Source organism: Rhinopithecus bieti, unplaced genomic scaffold (genome assembly GCF_001698545.2).
Source record: "Rhinopithecus bieti isolate Rb0 unplaced genomic scaffold, ASM169854v2 scaffold_7398, whole genome shotgun sequence".
NCBI lineage: Eukaryota > Metazoa > Chordata > Mammalia > Primates > Cercopithecidae > Rhinopithecus > Rhinopithecus bieti.
The window spans coordinates 3555553-3575239 of NW_016805783.1; the positions used below are offsets into that span (position 1 = coordinate 3555553).

Here is a 19687-nt window from a genome sequence, read left to right on the forward strand (position 1 = left end):
AAACTTTTCTGTTTAAGAATAAAAGTCTATGTTCATTCTTACCTGATTTTCCCCAAGTACAATTATAGAAATATTGCAAAAGTTCTTTTTTTCTCTAATAAAAGAGCTTAAAGAATGTACAATAATTTAAACTAATCTTGTTCATTCAATTGTTGGTAACACTTATAAAATGAGGTCGTATTGTAGATATCCTTAAAGCTATTAAAAATATGTGTTGTAAGTACTAATTAAAAGGGAGAACCACAATTAAGTGGAGATTTTTCAAAAATGATGTCCTTAATGTCATATCTGTAATTTCCAATTTTCAACTTTCATCTGTCTACTTTGTAAAAGACCTTCATTGTGAAGCACAGCTCCAGTGTTAATATTTTGTACATCATTTAGGCAAAAATCACCTCATTCAGAAATTCAGAATTCTCAACTCCTTTAACAGGTTGCAGTAACAGTCTAAAGTCCTTAATTTCTTTTCCTTTAGCCTTTAAGCTCTAATAAAATGCCACATTTGCCAAAAAAGTAAGAGGATGATTTCACTGGTAGCCCAAAAAGATTTTTTTTTCTGGATCTTCCTTTACTGACACTGACATACAAAGCAGTTCAAGAAGCTTTAGTTAAAAGAGTAATTCAGAAAGTAGTATTTCCTTTTGGAAAAAGAATGTGGGTTTTGAATAGACACTCCAGACATTTAAGTTATGGTATGATAAAACTAAGAGAAATAAAATCTCCCTCAATGACTACTAAGTACATTTTTCTATGTACATTTACACGCAAGTCAAGATTTGGCAATGCATAATAAACACCGTGTAAGTCAAATTCTAAATTAATTTAAATAAGTCTGTACCATAAATGTATTTGAGATATTTCTGCTTAAAAAATACTTCCAGTCACACAAACCTTTTATATGTGAGAGATGAATTCCATGAGGTCATTTGGGCTTATTATGCCAAGTATATTATACGCACTTCTGTCTAGTTGGGAAGACTACAATCCTGTGCAATATGTAACCTTGCATACTCAATATGCAACAGCAGTGTCCTATCAGGGATGTGTACACAGGAGGTCCTGCCAAGGCATTGGGGATGCACCAAGGCAATTCATTTATTTCCCAGCACTAAACCCTCACTTCAGACATTAATACCCTCATGGAGAACCAAAATGTAAAGTAAAAGTTTCACTGGCTAATATTTGCAAACACGGAATTACATAACTAGGTAATAAGATGCACTTTGGTTAAGGAGAACCAAGCTCTCAATCCCTTGAGAGCATTATATCAACATTACAGTAAATGGCCGGCCATGCATTTTATGTCTCTTCTCCTCACTGCCCCCCCCACACACAAACAAAACCACCAACACAAATGAAAAGCTTAATTATCAAAACCTTCAGTCTTGATTGTGTGAATAGGGAAAACCAGAAAGGATAAAGAACCAGGGTCTAAATAGCTATTTGTCATGGGTAACTCAGAACTCATACGGGGCTAGTCAGCCCTCACTTTCTCTCATGCACTCATCCTGCCACTATTTTCTTTCCTATATCAGCACTTTACTTTTCTCTCTCCTTTTAAAGAACATCTACAAAGTGGAGTAGAGAGAAAGCAACACTATTTGTCAGCAAAACAACTTGCAGGGAAACATATGAAGCAAGCTTAAGCTATTCTGCAGCCTGATACTGGAAAAGGGGTTTCATAAGCAGGCACTGCAACAAAGAGGTGCTGACAACTTCACTGTTCACTGTGAGGTAAACAGAAGTGACAATGTGCTTTATTACATAATACCTCTACCCATCTCCTTTCTCTTTGACCCACTGCTACTTGATATGAGGGAAGAATGTAACATGTAAAACACCAAAAGGAAGAAAGGGAATAGTCTGGTTAGAGTGAGGAGGTAGTTGTTATTTTTCACAACTAAAACAATTTAATTTCTGCCCAATATAATTACGTAATCCTAGTATCTTCAGAGATTTTTGAAACTGGAAGAATCCTTACAGGCCATCTGGTCCTACCCTCTCATCTTACAGACAGAAAACCTAAAAATTTAAGCCCAAGATCAAACAGTTATGTAATGACAGAACTGGGTCTTCTGATACAGTACATCAAGTATTTTGGTATTTGCAAATATACAACAATTTCCCAAGGTTCAAAGTACAGACACAAAAATAAATTGTTGCCTATAGCATAAAACATGTATATAATTTCAAATTCACTTTTGTTACCCAAAATACATCGTATCTTTGCTGTCTACAGCTCTAAGAGCTTTATGCCTACTAGGAGAGGAGGAAGGTGAAAACAATTAAGGGGAAAATGCAGGAAAAGAATAAACAGCAAGCTAGTTGAGATAAAACAACCAACAGAAATGGCTGTTACGATTAAGAGCTACTGAAAAGATAAGACTGAGAAATGGGGGAATGGAACTGTTTCCGGAGAGTTCTCACCCTGCAGAAGAAAAAAACAGCAAGACAGAAGCAATGCAAAAGTACTGGAATGCATGTTATATAAGCCAGCCGATTAGAGTGATCAGAATTCTTGTGGCATAAGGTAGCAGAATCTGCATTTTAAAACCAGAACTCCAGAGGATACCAGAGGAGGCGGTCCCTAAGAGCACATTTTGGAAAACACTGGTCTGTGGGATATTGTGATCTAGGAGGGTTAAAGATAAGAAAAAACTCTTGTTCAGGAGTTCTGGGCCATTAACTAGCTTGGTTTGATTCTTTCAACCAAGCAGGCAAAGGAAATGCCCTCGGCAAAACACATTAAGGCTGATTGTGTTCCCAGTCCAGGCAGTCAGACAAGGTGGCTGCCACAGAGTCACCCGCAAGGAGCCAGAGAACATTATGTAATCACTGCCCAAGCTCTGAAATGAAAAGATCAGAACTTCTTTCACAAAAGTCTGTCATTAAGGTTTTCCTTTTCCCGTTAAGCGACTGACTGATTAAAGGATTCTACTTTCAATGTAGAGAAATATTTTGTCATCCCCTAAAGAAGTTTTTCAGCTTATAGCTGGAAAGAGAATTAGTCATTTTGTATCTACCAACTCATCCATGACTGCTGGGTGGTTTACAAAGATGACTCTGGCCCTCAACCTTTAGTCCCAGCAGTATTTTTCTTTGGATATGGAGGATCTGAGAAAATAAAAAATGGAAAACAAAACACGGAGCTACCAATGATTACTTATAGCTGCAACAACCACAAAATTTAAATATGGTGAACTCGTGAGCAATTTTGAGAATGTGGCAGAGTCACTATTTCAGAAATGACAAAAATTGTCAGAAGTCAGATTTAATGGTGCTCAGCAAATGTAATTCTGATGTTTGTCCAGAGTTTCAAATCTCCACTACAGCGGAACAGAGAAAAGCTGTCTGAAGTGACATCATCCAATGCTTGCTCACTCTCTTTCTAAATGGGAGCAGTTATATTTGTTAATAGGATTTTTAAATGTATAAATATATGTGATAGCATTAAGACTACATATATTTGAGATTGTTGTGACTGGGTACTTGACTTTCAATCTATTTTAGATACAATAAATGTATAAACAAAGAGCTAACATAATAATTTGCTACTAGAATTTTCGTCTGTGCATTCCAAACATTTTCTTTAAAGACCAAGATTGTTTGCAATGGCTTCAGGAAAACAATGCCAATACGGAAAACCAAAACCCTTAATCCTTTTAGGGAATCAGTTCAGTTCCTATTTCAAGGCAAGGCAAGTCATTTCGAAATCAACCCCTGACGTGTCTGTTTTTATCACAACATTTCAGAAAGTAAGATTACCATTATAAAGGCAGATTATATTCAGAATATAATAAATTATGTCTAGATTACCATTATACTGTGAATTTTTTACAGTATTATTAGTGGCCTATTTTCAGTAAGAATTTTATTCGTCCATATTAAAACTCCTATTATTCATACGTGGCACACCGATTTTTTTAAGTTAAAACTAAATTTACCCTACTGATAATAGGTCTTGAAAAATGCTAACGACAACAAAAAAGATAAGCAACATAACTTTACACTTAATTTCTAATTTTGCAGCCTAAAAGGATTTCGGTAAGAGGCTGTGGGCTTTTTTAACTTATGAGACAATTACACTCATATTTAAGTAAATATGATCTTAACCTACTAAAAGTCAACACAGTAACAGCCCACTTCATGAATTTTCCTAGGATTAAAGGGAGATTTTGTAAAACGAAGGAGAATTTTATTAGTGACCCGGGGGCAAATTTCTTATGTTTAGTTTCACGCAGCAGGAGTCCTCATAAAGACGCTGATATAATTTAAATGCCAACTATTCGTTTTTCACTAACACCCACATAGTTATTACTGGCCTCTACCAGTAATGGCAAGAGACAGCCCAAATCTACTTCGGGCGGAGTGTCCCTTCGTCCCTCTCCAGGTGAAGTTCACCTGCCACTACCGAAGGGCCGTGGAAAAAGGAGGTAAAGAAACACTTTTAAAATTAAGACGCTTACAGTTGCTGGACTTAGTCCAAGTGCTGTTCAAGCCTAGAAACGAAAGTAGGAAACAACAGAGGTTTAGGCTTGTAATGATGTCAGCCATTTTAGGTACATTATTTATACTGGGAAGGAAGTGCCAAACTCGGTTGTTGTTGTTGTGCCTGTCGCTGACGGTCCCCAGATCGAAGGAGCCAAGTCCTGGCGGCACGCACGCTCCCCGGACTGCACAAACGACCGGTACCTCGGCACAATTAGCCAATCGTTCCCTCTCCAGGCCTCCCAAGCCCCCGACCCCGCGTCAGGCACCGCTTCCAGCACACGCAGTTCCTTACAAAGGAGCTGCGGCCCCACAGGAAACGGGAACGCCGGGCTCTCTCGAGGACTTGTCCCCGCGGCGCCAGCCCAGCGCCCGCCACCTCGGGGCGCACTGCCGCTCCAGCCCACGCAGCCCTCCCCGGCCGGGCCCAGCACCCGCTTCCCCGACCTCGGACCTTGCAGTCCACAGCGACGGCGTCGGGGGGGATGATAAGCGCCTCCTCGCCGCTCTTGGGCTCGTCCTTCTTGGCTTCCTTCTGGGCCAGAGCGGAGTTGAACGTCACTTTCACCATGGCGCAGCCTGGGGCGCCCTCGAAGGGCGGCGGCGGGCTCGGGGCGCGGGCTGCGGGCTCCCGGCTGCGACTGCAGCCTCTACGGCCGGGCTCCGGGCGCGGCTCCGAGCGGCTGAGGAGGTTGGGGAGGCTCCGCGGCGGCAGAGGCGGCTACTGCGGTAGGGCTCTCGCAACCTCCTAGCTCCCGCGCGAGGGCGGAGACGGCTCGCGCACCCTCTCGGAGGCGGGGAGGGGGCGGGGCCAGCGGCCGGAGGCCGGGCGCTGCGCGGGACCCTGCCCTCGCCCCGCAGCTGTGCGCGGGATCCCGGCGCGCCTGGGAGAGGGATGGGCGTCCATCTGGGCCGCCCAGAATTTCCAGTTCTGAATTCTCTCCCAACCAGTTTACCTCCAGGCCCAGTGCTGCAGGTATGTAGCAAAATCGAGTGAACTTTCCTGAGTTCGCTGGGTACAAGGGACTAACCTTTGCAGCACCAGACCGCCTCTTCTCTGCCCCCTGTCCCCACTGCAAGCCTTAAAGGCCATGGAATTTTTGTGCACCCACATCTTCATTTTCTCACTTATTAGGGAACAGACTAAGTGGAGCACAAAAATATTTAAAGCTCTCTGCCCTTGAGATCTGACTTTATCTTTCACGGACCTCACCCAAGGGCGTTTACCTGGCTCAGACCTGCTTGGTCTTCCTTCCCTCGCTCGGAAGGTCAGGGCCTGTTCTGCCTAGTCCCAGACCAATGTGGAGGAAGCCTCTTGGCAGATTTGTATATCAAACATCTCACACTCGTAAAACGAAATGTTCCATTCTTGTGCATACTTGGAAAAAAACCACGTGCACACTTGGCTGATTTTTTACTCAAGGTAAAGTACTCGATGACGAGTCCCTTTATTTTTCTGCAAAATGAAAAAATAATTAAAGATAAAGCAAAATTGTCATGTTTTGAAGACCTTTCATTTACAACTGATGTGAGAGAGAATACTGGCTCCCGTCGTTATTGCGTTCATGACTGTCAACAGACGGCCCCATTGGACAAATGGGTGATCTTGTATCCTTCTTCCACCCCATTCTGTCCTGGTTCATCCACAGTTGTGGGTGTGCTCTAGAATGTTACAGCTGTGTCAGCTCTGCCCTGGACCAACCCTGAGAAAAGTGGGTTGAGTCTGAGATCTTTGGGGATTTGGCCCCGCTCAAGGAGAGAGTTGGGTATCTCCATAGAACATCAGATCATAAGTCCCCGGGAAACAGCCCAAAATCTCCAAATCCTTCTGTTCATGTATTTCAGAAACATCCTGGGCTGAGATAGAAACCCAGGTCAGACTTTGAGTTTGCTTTGGGTATTCAGGAATTCCTGTCAAAATGAAATCTGCTCAACCGAGAGGAAGATGAGTTGGGCTCCAGTTCTGGTGAGTTTTGACAGTAGTTAACCATACTTGAAGCAACTTATTTAAACTCCCTGGGTCTCCCTTGTCCAGGCATCAGCTCTGTGAAGTTGACTCTATAGACTGGCCTTTCATAGCATCTAATGTTATCTAATTCCTCAAAATTAACGACTGCTCCCAGCTCCCTAGTTTAATAAGTTTCCTGAGATATTGCAATAAGACTAAGTATTTCTGGAAGCAAGAGCTGGAGGATTATAAATAATTATATATACATCCTTTCTACTTCGTTCTGTGTTAAGATGGTAGAAAAATGCTCAAGGCATTTTGCAGTAGATGGTAGAGAAGAATCTGGCTGTCATTCCTCTCCAGAGGGGAAAAAAAGAATTACAGAAGAAAAGAAAACAAAATTCTTCGTGAACAAGACTACTGAACAGACTAGGAAGCTGAGGCAAAGCATGAACAAATGAGGTTGACAGAACTAGAAATCCTCCCCTGCCCCAGGATTTCTATTTTGAAAGACTCATGATTAAAAGACCATTCATTATTTTGTGTACTTGCAGTGAGCAACAGTTTAAAATCAGTTGGCAACCAGTCTGGGAATAATCTCCTGGTTTTGTTTCTCCATTTTATCTCATGTGTCTACAGAACTGTGTAGTGCACAACAGCAGGGATAATAAAGATGCTGGAGCAAAACCAAACATAGCAAATACAGTCTTGTGATTTAGAAAAGGTTGCCCGTTGACCCTGAAAACTTAGGAGCAAGGGAGGAGGAGAGTACATGACTCAACAAAAGAAAGTCAAAAACATAGTTATAAGTTACTATTAACTACCAAATGAAAAGGGAGTCTTAGAGGACCTTTGTTTTCCTTTTTCATGTTGATTTTGAGAGAGTAAGACGAATCTGATTCCAGCTCTGCATATCACCAGGAACCATGTTTGTTTTTATGCTTACCAAAGGAGGGAGGAAAAAATGGAAGTGGGGAACTGAATTCTAAAATCTTTTATTAATAGATTTGTGTGAAGTGCTTCAACAAGGAATTTTTTTTTTTTTAATTTTGGCTTCTTTACATCTTTATTCTGTCCTTTCTCAAGGAAACAATTCCCTATTCAGAGAAATTTCTTGTGGTTTTACAGAATGATTGGAAACCTTTTTTCCCCCCACAAATATAGGGTCCTTGGTGAAACAACATCACTGAATATGCCATTTGAAACGTGCTCCTGTTGCCTCTTCTCTTAACCCAATGTGTAGTTTAGCTGGGCATCTTGTGGCTTCATCTGAACTTTCGTAAAAGAAGTGTTTCTTCTAGGTGAGAGGTGAAGGCTTTGACTTGCCTCTTCAGAGACTTAAGCACTGTTTATATTTCTTACCGACTTCCTACTTCAATATTATATATGCTTTTCAATTTTTTAAATGTATTTTATATAAATTATTTTAATGTAATTTTAAAATAATTTATCATTATTTTCCTTGAACTAGCAGATGCATTTTTTTTTTCTTTCTCAAATCTTGGGATCTATAATATCCCGAGACCCTTTGGGAATTATCCTAATAACAAATGCAGCTCTCTTTTGATTTGACTGGCTGTGGCACTTGGGATTTTTGTTTTGCTTTGTGAAAAGACTGGATATGCTTTGCACTGATGAAAGAGAGAGAGAAGCCGGGCGTGGTGGCTCACACCTATAATCCCAGAACTTTGGGAGGCCCAGGCAGGCAGATCACCTAAGGTCGGGAGTTCAAGACCAGCCTGACCAAAATGGAGAAACCCCGACTCTACTGAAAATACAAAAAATTAGCTGGGCATGGGGGCACATGCCTGTAATTCCAGCTACTTGGGAGGCTGAAGTAGTAGAATTGTTTGAATCCAGGAGGCAGAGGTTTCAGTGAGTCCAGATTGCACCATTGCACTCCAGCCTGGACAACAAGAGTGAAACTCCGTGCCCCTCCCTGCCAAAAAAAAAAAAAGAGAGAGGGAGGAAAAAGAAGGAAAAGATGAGAAACACAAACCATAAAAAGTGAAATCAAAAGAAGGGGAAGACAAGCCACAGACTGGGAGAAAGTATTTGCAAAAGATGTATCTGATGAAAGACTTGAATCCAAAATACACAAATAACTCCTTAAACTCAACAATAAGTAAACAAACCACCTCATTAAAAAATAGGCCACCAAGCCAAGTGCAGTGTCACAAGCCTATAGTCCCAGCTACTCAGGAAGCTGAGGCGGGAGGATTGCTTGAGTCCAGGAATTCAAGGTTGCAGTGCATTATGACCATACCTATGAATAGTCACTGGACTCCAGCCTGGGCAACATAATGAGACCCTGTCTCTATTTTAAAAAATTATTTTTCTTTACAGGGTGTAGTGGTGCATTCTATAGTCCCAGCTACTTGGGAGGCTGAAGCAGGAAAATCATTTGAGCACAGGAGTCCCTAAAAATAAACAAACAAATAAATAAATACAAATCAAAATTAAATAAAACAAATAATCCAGTTCCCTAGTTGCAATAACCACATTTTTTAAAAAAGGGCAAGCAGGCCGGGCGCGGTGGCTCAAGCCTGTAATCCCAGCACTTTGGGAGGCCGAGACGGGCGGATCACGAGGTCAGGAGATCGAGACCATCCTGGCTAACACGGTGAAACCCCGTCTCTACTAAAAATACAAAAAACTAGCCGGGCGAGGNATAAAATAAAATAAATAAATAAATAAATAAAAATAAAAAAGGGCAAGGAATCTGAAGAGACCCCTTACCAAAGAACATACACAGATGGCAATTAAGCATATGAAAAGATACTCCATATCTATCTTTACGTGTATCGTTAGGGAATTGCAAATTAAAACTACAATGAAATACCCTGAACACCTATTAAAATGGCCAAAATTGGCAACAGCAACCACACCAATAATTGATGAGGATGCTGGGCAAAGGGAACGCTCATTCATCACTGATGGAAATGGAAAATGGTACAGCCGCAGTTTCTTACAAAACTAAACACACTCTTATCATACAATCCAACAATTATGCTCCTTGGTATTTACCCCAAGGAGCTGAAAACTTATGTCCACCAAAAAGCCCTGTGTATGTATGTTTATAGCTGCTTTATTCATAATTACCAAAATGTTAAAGCAACCAAGATATCCTTCAGTAGATGAATGGATAAACTGTGGTGCATCCAGATAATAAAATATTATTCAGCACTGAAAAGAAATGAACCATCAAGCCATAAAGACATGGAGGAAATGTAAAGACATATTATTAAGTCAAAGAAGCCAGTCTGAAAAGGCTACCGACTGTATAATTCCAACTATATGACATTTTGGAAAAGGCATAACTATAGAAACAGTAGAAAGATCACTGGTTACCACTGATCAGTAAAATGATTAGGGTTAGTGGCAAGGGAGGAAGGGATGAATAGGAGGAGTGGAAAGGATTTTTAGGACAGTGAAACTGTTCTGCATGATACTACAATGGTGATACATGCCATTATCCATTCGTCAAAATCCATAGAATGTATCAATGTAGGTTCATTGATTTAACAAGTATACGAGCCTGGTGGGGGCTATAGACAGTCGGGGAGGTTGTATGTGTGTGGAGACGGGGTATATGGAAACTCTCTGTACTTTCTTGCTCAAGTTTGCTGGGAACCTAAAAGTGCTCAAAACATAATGTTAACTAAAATGAAAGAGAGAGAAATGGCACAAAGGTTGGTGGTCGAATGGATAGAACCCTCTCAGAAGACCCAGACCCTTGTCTTGTCTGAACCCCACCATGCTTCATATTTTCATTGGTAATACTCTGCAAATAAACCAACTGTTTATAGCATGATATTGGAGTCTACAAAGAGCTGGAGCAGCCTGGTAAGGTTTCACAGAGGAGATGAAATTTTAGTTGGAGAAATGGAAAGGGTTTAGGTGAAGGCAAAGGAAAAGGAAGAAGAGCCTGAGTGGAGGGAAGAGCATGAAGAAGAGAACTGAGACCAGGAAAGAGGACTGAGGCAAGAGGAGAGAAGCCCCACTCAGGCTGAGGGTGTATGCTGAGTAATTGTGGGGAACACAGCTGGATGGGCGATGGAGCGATAAAGCTGCATGTCCTGTTAGAATTAGTAATATGGACTTTATCCTCAAAGGGACTGTGGAAAGTTTCTGCAAATATCAGTTGTTGTTTTTTATTTTATTTATTTATGTTTTGAGATGGAGTCTCGCTCTGTCGCCCAGGCTGGAGTATAGTGGTGTGACCTTAGTTCACTGCAACCTCTGCCTCCCGGGTTCGAGCGATTCTCCAGCCTCAGCCTCCCGACTAGCTGGGATTACAGGTCCACGCTACCATGCCAGCTCATTTTTGTATTTTCAGTAGAGATGAGGTTTCACCATATTGGCCAGGCCACTCTCAAACTCCTGACCTCAAGTGATCTGCCCACCTCGGCCTCCCAAAGTGCTGGGATTACAGACAGTCGTGAGCCACTGCACCCAGCCATGCAAATATCAGTTTTTAAAATAAAAGGCTGCTCTATAAAGATTGATCTGGCTTTCTGAGTGACTGGGAAAAGAGGAAACACCAGAAGCAGAAAGAGAAGTTCAAATAGCTTCTCTCCTTTTTTATGGGGATAAATGAGATAAGATTCTAATGCCTTTCATTTATGTTGGAAGAAAGAATACCAAATAAATCTGGCATTACTAATAACAATGTCTAATAAACAGTACTTGTGTTTATAAGTCAAGGGACGTAAAAGACATATGCACCAAGGCTGGCAGAACAGTGTAAAAGTCTGTCCTCCTTTCGTTGAACCTTACCAAGTGTCCTACTGGGCTTCATCCAGGAAGGCTTTGAACTTCCAGGCAAATACCATAAAGGCATTGATGTTGTCATAGCCATTGTTTTGACAACTTGGATTGTAGGAGGGGACACTAATATTTATCATGATTGCATTTATGTGTGTATATATATATATACACATTGCATATATAATAAATATGTGGCGGGGTGTGTGTGTGCGTGCGTGCGTACATGTGTGTGTGTGTGTGATCTAAACTCCTCTATATGTTTCTTAAGGCCCTCCATTACCTGCCTGGTGACATCGCACCAAGCCAACCTTGTATCTGTCATGTACTCTCTCCACTCTGTTCTGTTCAGCGTTTAGTGTAGGAATCTGCCTTGCTTATTATCTTTATCAAAATCATTGCTCTAATTAAGATAGAGAAAGCATGTAGCAAATTTTGTTGTAACAAAAGAGGAATATGAAGTTAGTATGAAGAAATTTCTTTCAGTGGGTTTCTTAGATGCTTGACCAAATTTCCAAAGTACCATTTTCTTTTTTCCCCATTTTTCTAAAATGAGGTAAACCTGACACATATATAGTAGGACATGCAAAGTTTCCCGAAGGCAAACTCCATCTAATCTTGATTTTTAAAGATGTATCAATTACCCCAAGATCTAATTTAAAGTCCTCATGTGATCCCTAAATATTTTTCTTTCTTTTTTCTTTCTTTCTTTTTTAACCTTTTCCACAGAGCTGGGACAAAAGCAATGGTAACTTTATGTGAGTTGTTATGAATTATTTAACATTATGGCACTTTAATGAAAAAAGTAAAGATTGTCACTTAACCTAGACTCTGAAAATATCTTTTAAACTGTGGATACTTTCATAAGTGGAACATATGAAAATATACATTATTTCCTGGAGATATTTGATAAATCTAATTGTTAACTAACTTTAAAAATTTGCCCAGAACAAGAACTTCATGTCTAAAACAGCCAAAAGCAATGGCAAACAAAAGCCAAAATTTACAAAATGGGATCTAAATTAAACTAAGCAGAGCTTCTGCACAGCAAAAGACAACTACCATTCAGAGTGAACAGACGCATACGCTACAGAATGGGAAGAAAATTTTTGCAATCTACTCATTCTGACAAGCTAATATCCCAGAACCTACAAAAGAACTCCCAAGACAAATTTACATAGAAAAAACCCAAACAACCCATCAAAAAGTGGGCAAGGATATGAAACAGACATTTCTCAAAAGAAAGACATTGGCATACAGCCAATAGACCCATGAAAAAAATGCTGGCCATCAGAGAAATGCAAATCAAAACCACCAATGAGATACGGCATCTGCACACCCGTTAGAATGGCAATCATTAAAAAGTCAGGAAGCAGACAGGTGGCTAGAAGGATGTGGAGAAATATAGATAAAATAAGATTTTGATTTTATTACAGCTTTTTACACTGTTGGTGGGATTCGTAAACTATTCAACATTATGGAAAGCAGTATGGCGATTCCTCAAGGATCTAGAACTTAGAAGTACCTGATATGACCAAGCCATCCCATTACTTTGGGTATTATATCACAAAGATAATATAAATTCATGGCTGGACTGTAGACACATGCACAACTATGATTTACCTGCAGCACTATTCGCAATACACAAAGACTTGGAATCAACCCAATAATATTCCAGTCAGTGACAGACTGGATTAAGAAAATGTGGCAGCATACTAGCACGCATCGGAATACTAATGCAGCCATAAAAAAGGATGAGTTTGTGTCCTTTGTAGGACATGGATGAAGCAGGAAGCGCATCATTCTCAGCAAACTATCCGCGAAGAACAGAAAACCAACACCCGCATGTTGCTCACTCATAGGGTGGGAACTGAACAATGAGATGCACTTGGACTCGGAAGGGGAACATCAGCACACGCGGGGCTAATTATGGGAGGGGGAAGGGGGGGAGACGATTGCCTTGGGATTATACCGGATATAAAGGGACGGTTGATGGGTGCTGACAGAGTTGATGGGGTGGGCAGCACACAAATGGCACAAGTATAGTTCATGTGTGAAGCAAACGCTGCACCGTCCTCAGATTATGCAACCCTAGAACTTAAAGTATAATTAAAAAAAAAAATTTGCCCAGAAACTTTATGAGAAAGACTGAGATAGACTAACCATGGTTATATGATATACCACATCTCTAAATGTATACATGATATACCATATCTCTAAATATTTTTGTATATTATATCTTAGACAGTTGGCACTCCATATCTATGTATTCTGTATCTGTGGGTTTTGCGTCCGTAGATTCAACCAATGGGTCAAAAATATTTGGAAAAAAAAAAAGGATGGTTGTGCCTGTACTGAACATGTACACACCTTTTTTCTTGTCACGGTTTTCTAAACAATACATTGTAATAATTTATATAACAGTTACAATGTATTTTGTATTATAAGTAATCTAGAGATAATTTAAAATATATGGGAGAATGTGCGTAGGTTATATGCAAATACTATACCATTTTATATAAGGGAATTGAGCATCTGTGGATTTTGGTATCTGAGGGGAGTCCTGGAACCAGTCCCTCATGGATACTGAGGGATGACTGTATTTTGTAAATACTTATTATATCTAAGGCATATGTGCAGTTTAAATCTAAGTCAAAGTAGGAAAAAAAAAAAGTGCTGGGCAGGAAATCAAAAAACAAACTTGCCTGGCATGGGAAACTCAAATTTCTGAAAACCGTATATTTGAAGTCTCATCTTCTCAGACTTAATAGCCAGAAGACTTTGCCTTGTGTTCAAACAATGTTCTGGCTAATAGAATCAAAGAACTGGAAAAAAAAAAAGAAACAAACAAACAAACAAAAAAAAAACATTTGAGATAACTTCTGATAGTTCTTTTTCTGCCTAGTCCAAGGACAGATTGCAACCCAGTCTAATGGGAAGGTCATGCTTATTTAGACAGACTTAGTTTTTTTTTTTTTTTTTTTTGAGCCACAACAAAATTATTTTCTTATGATCATTTAACAAAATACCCAAAAAATCAAGGAAAACTTGAACTATTTTTATCTCCAGAAGAGCTGTGGTCAATGGCAGCTATAGGTGGTCAGATACTAAAGTGATCTTTCCAACTTGGGACCCCAAGACACATTGCATCTGGCAATAGTTATTAAGCAAGAAAAACATTCATAAAGCAACATAATTAATGGGATTGAAACAGTAAGAGCTTTATCCTACATTTAGTCTTCCTGGCTTCTGGGTGGTATGCAACCTAGCCGTAGATACTTTGAGGAGACTGTTTTCTATTAACTCTGGGATCATTTCCTAGTCTAGCTAAACCCATCCCCCATATTCCCAGCCTTTAGTAGACACATAGACCAGGAAAGTCCTCACAATGAGTTATTGACAAACCCTTAGAAGCGACTGGCATAGTGAGTCCGGACTCCTTGAATCATTTCCTAGGGTATGCGGGGGTAGTGCCTGTACTTGAAAGGTGCGTCTCTCAAACTTGGTGAAAACTGCAAGCTCTTTGGGTTGATGCAATGAATTTGTTCTCCTGGGTTCTGCCCCAATACTTTAAAATTTCTAAAGATTTATTTTGATGTTGAAGAAAAGACTATTAAACAAATGTGTCCCCTTGGCGAAGTAATAGCTGTAAAGCAAATTGGGAGGTTATAACCAAAGGAGCTCAGGTGGGATGAAAGTATATGAAATGAACTGTGCTGGGTGACCCATGCCTGGAACAAAATGAGGCCTGAAAGAAGTATGTTTGAGACCCCTCCCATTACAGATGGCTTCCTTCAGTACACTTTAATTCAAAGGGGGTTATTTTATTCCCAAATCTGCCTGGGTTCCAGGCCAATTTAACCAACTTGTGAAAGAACATGAGAAATGCATGGGCTGGGAGTGGTGGCTCACACCTGTAATCCCAGCACTTTGGGAGGCTGAAATGGGCAGATCACGAGGTCAGGAGTTGTAAACCAGCTTAGCCAATATGGTGAAACCCCATCTCTACTAAAAATACAAAAATTAGCTGGGCGTGGTGGCACACACCTGTAGTCAAAGCTACTTGGGAGGCTGAGACAGCAGAATGGCTTGAACCCGGGAGCTGAGACTGCGCCAGCAGTGAGCTGAGACTGCGCCACTGCACTCCAGCCTGGTCGACAGAGTGAGACTCCATCTCAAAAAGAGAAGAATATGAGAAATGCAAACAAGTCCACCAAAACAAGAGAAATCTACTTGGATTTTTACTTTGTTTGTTTGTTTTAGATGGAGTCTTGCTCTTGTTGCCCAGGATGGACTACAGTGGCACTATCTCGGCTCATTGCAACCTCTGCCTCCTGGGTTCAAGTGATTCTCCTGCCTCAGCCTCCCAAATAGCTGGGACTACAGGTGTGCACCACTACACCCGGCTAATTTTTTGTGTTTTCAGTAGAGACAGGGTTTCGCCATGTTGGTCAGGCTGATCTTGAACTCCTGACCTCAGGTGATCCACCCACCTTGGCCTTCCAAAGTGCTGGGAAGATTTTTACTTTGAATCTGGTATAATCAACTTCCTTGTGCTTGGAATCATTGAATTACAGTAAGAACTTATACCCAAGAGAAATTTGTACTTTGAGTCAGAAAGTATCTAAAAAGACTGCTTCTGTATAATCTTTCACCTACTTTTCCTCTGGCTTATTGTCAGAAAAGGGAGGAAAAGTTTGATTTACTAAAATTCCAGAGAACAAAGATACAAATATTTACATAAAAACTCCTTTTGAATTTTAAAGTTTTCTTTAGAGGATGTTTTAGACAGATAAAATAAAACAGTGTCAAGATATACCTTTGGAAGACCAAGGGAAATTCAGCATGTTAAGCATGCTATATTATATGTAATATAGTATATTATATAAATATAGCATATTTATATGTAGGGAGAAACATGGAAGTTTCTCCTTAGGATATTCTTGGGTTTGGTTGATCACACAGCATAAAAGGCCTGTAAATTCCATCTTAGAGAAAGTGCATGACCTAAAGCAGAAATAGCATGTTTAACTGCCATTTGCTTTAAGAGACCACACACAGGGGGAAAAAAGTATAAAAGAGAATCTGATCAGATACTAAAAGATATACTAAGGAAGTAGTCTGCTTTTGGTTTCACCAGTGAAAACAGCAAAGGAATAGAAAATAGTACCTCCTTTCCCTTTCTAAACGCTTGGGGGGCCGTTTTTTAGACATAGAAGGATTAGAGGAACAAACACAATGAAGACATTCCCTAAGACAATAAAATTACATGGAACTGCAAATAAACCTCTACTCAACAGACAAGAAACAAAAATTGCTAGTGGTTCAAGAAATACCCATACAGTCAGGAACTTCTTCAAGTAGTCTAGTCTCAGTTAAAGTCCAGTGAGTCACTGAATGAGGACAACAATACCTCGGTGTAGCTATGCGCTATTAGCATTTGTCCCACTTGACTCTTAATGCCTTTGTCTTCAGTACTGTGGGTCATACTATTGATGGAGCCTGCTGTTTCATATATATCTTAACTAGTTTTTCCTTTTTTTGGCTTGATCCGTTTTTCAACTTTGATATTCATCTCTTTCTGAAAGTGAAACTAATTATGTTTTGCAAGGAAAAAGGATACTCTTGGAGGCATAATAAAGCATTGCGTTATAGTCATTACCAAGAAATTGCATAATTATCATTCTGAGATACCAGAGTTAGTTTTGTTGTTTTTTGTTTTTTGTTTTGAGGCTGATGGAGCCTTACTCTATTGCCCAGGCTGGAGTATGATGGCGTGATCTTGGCTCACTGCAACCTCCGCCCCCCGGGTTCAAGCAATTCTCCTGCCTCAGCCTCCCAAGTAGCTGGGATCACAGGCACTCACCACCACGCCTGGCTAATTTCTGTATTTTTAGCAGAGACGGGGTTTCACCATGTTGGCCAGGCTCAGACTCCTGACCTCGGGTGATCCGCACACCTCTGCCTCTCAAAGTGCTGGAATTACAGGCATGAGCCACCACGCCAGGCCCCTAGCGTTAGTTTTATGAAGAATTGGACTGTGTATAACAGAAACAAACACATATATACTGCAAACAAGGAGTCTTAATGGCATTTAATCAAAAGCAATTCAATTCAGTGTTTAAAAGTCTTTTGCCACATTACCTATGCACTTTATAAAAATCACATTCATCATTATGGAGATGAAAAAGGTTCCTTGTTAATGGCAAGTGAGTGGGTGGTTGCGGAAGACTGTGCAAAGATACAGACATAAAGGAAGAGAGAAATTGGGCAGAGAGGGCGTGGGGTATGGGAAGTAGAAGAAAGGACACATGTCATTAAGAACAAGTCGTTCTGTGAAACAGGAATGTGAACTAATAAATCCTGTTGTCTAGTGGAATGCACCCAAGAAGAAAATAAACAGCTCAGTTGGTTGAAGACAGATTTCTAAGAAGTTTTTCTTATAGAGTACCCAAGGGAAAGCTGGTATTTCAGAAACTCTGGTGTCCATGATCAAATGGTGTTTTCAGACAACTGTGGAGAGAAGTCAAGATGCATACACTTGGAGTCATTAAATAATGAGGAAGACAAGGTAGTGAGAAATCATTGCTAAACTGCAGTTCACCCCGTGCCTGCCAACAGATACAGAGCAGACAAGGTTGTGTTCCTGAGGTGACGCTGCTCTCATTGAGGGCACCACTAAGCCAAACGAAGAACATTACTTATATATAGCAGGCTCTCCCTCAGGGAGGAACCTGAGGAAAGTCACAAAAAAAGTAGAGGAAGCCAAAAGAGTGTTTTTAGTCTCACACATCCTGTACTTTTTTTTTCAACTGCTATTTTGAAAGATAAACATTACATTTGTGGTTGAGTTGTCTTCCAGGTTAGAGAAAACAAAACAATATGGTTGTGAAAGAAGAGGCCTGTGATGGAGCTAATGACCTTGGAAAGGCAGACTGCTTTCCTGGTTTTCAAAACAAAACAAAACAAAACAAAGAAACCATTTTTTAAAAGTGGTTGAAAAAGAGTAAAGCCCTTGCATCTATCTCCAGTGCCCCTAGGCCCCCAACTGGTTCTAGAGTGACCTGGACACAAAGATGCTCTGTCCAGGTGTGAGCAGAGGAATGGCATACCATCCCTGTATAGCCACATTCCATCTTCAGCTTTCATTCGATTGGCATTTTATAGGCAGGAAGTTGTGTTCAACTCAGGTTTTATTGAAACTAGGGCATTTCTATATTCTTCTTAATTTGAAAATGAAAGCAAATTTTATTTAGGAAGCTAGCAGAGTTTTCTTGTGGGTTTGAAGGCAATCTCACTTTACCAATGGGTCAATTCCATAGATCCTTTGGTTTCCTATTAGACACCGAAAGTGCCTCTTGCTTACTATATCCAAAACCCTGCTGTCATCACACAGGGCACCACTAAAGCCTATAGTCAGCTAAGAGATCAAAGAATTTGAGAGGAAGAAACCAACCTATATGGCATTAGTAGAGTAGTGGGTGGAAATGCCTGTTGGTCTAGATATTATTGAGCCTCCTTGAGAAATTACTCAATATGACTGATAACATGTGTTGAAAGGTGTTGCACAGTGGCTTCCTTTATACAGTCTGCAGTGGGATTGACTTGTAATGGTGCCATTAGGTTGGAATTGGAAGACAGACAGGGCTCCAGAAGACCCCAGATGCTTGATTCTTAAACCTCCCAATAATAAAATATGTTGTTGATTGTCATTGTGTTAGGATTCCTGTGGCTGCTCTAACAAATTATTACAAATTTTGTGGCTTAAAACAACTGAAATGTATTCTCTCACAGGTCTGGAGGCAAGAAGTCCTAAATCAGTGTCACCAGGCTGAAATCAAGGTACTGGCAGAGCTGTGCTCCCTCCAGATGCTCCAGGGCAGAATCTATTCTCTGCCTTTTCCAGTTTCTGACACTCTTTGGTTTGTGGCTTTATCACTTCATTCAATCCATCTTCAAATTTTTCTCTGCTGCTTCGTCCTCTCTCTCTCTCAATGTCTCTCTCTCTCTCTCTCTTTCTCTGTATGTGTGTGTGTGTGTGCATGTGCACATGTGCGCGAGTGTGTGTGTGTGTGTGTGTGTGAGAGAGAGAGAGAGAGAGAGATCTCCCTCTGCTTCTCTCTTATAAGGACACTTATAATGACATTTACGGCTCACTGGATAATCCAGGATAATCTCCCCATCTCAAGATTCTTAATCACATCTGCAAAGACCCTTCTTCTACATAAGGTAATGTTTATAGTTTCTAGGGATTAGAACCTTATATCTTTGGGATCATCATTCAGCCTACTATAGGCATTCACTCTGTTCTCTCTCACACACATAGTAACACTCAATATATACACTATTCTAGGAGTCGTCACTGGATGACTTGGAGAACACTAACTGATAAGTGCTTACTGAGCACCTGCTCTGTGCTAAGCTCTGTCCAAGTTGCAGCAACAAAACAAAAGAAGTATGAAACACAACCTCTGCCTTGAAGTA

At 40.5% G+C, this 19687-nt stretch overlaps 1 protein-coding gene and 1 long non-coding RNA gene across 2 annotated transcripts in view; one reads left to right on the forward strand and one right to left on the reverse strand.

Annotated features, from left to right (window-relative positions):
* Window positions 1–5277, reverse strand: part of ITM2B (integral membrane protein 2B) — a 29446-nt gene extending 24169 nt beyond the window's left edge. Inside the window, exon 1 of the mRNA XM_017873792.1 lies at window positions 4943–5277. Within this exon, the coding sequence (XP_017729281.1) occupies window positions 4943–5059 (117 nt within the window). The 5' untranslated portion in view covers window positions 5060–5277. The remainder of the gene's footprint in view (window positions 1–4942) is intronic.
* A 97-nt stretch (window positions 5278–5374) lies between these two features.
* On the forward strand, window positions 5375–19426 carry LOC108530745 (uncharacterized). The gene is made up of 4 exons (XR_001885938.1): window positions 5375–5464; window positions 6334–6454; window positions 18998–19045; window positions 19333–19426. It is a non-coding gene; the product is annotated as an uncharacterized LOC108530745 (long non-coding RNA).
* The last annotated feature ends 261 nt before the right edge of the window (window positions 19427–19687 follow it).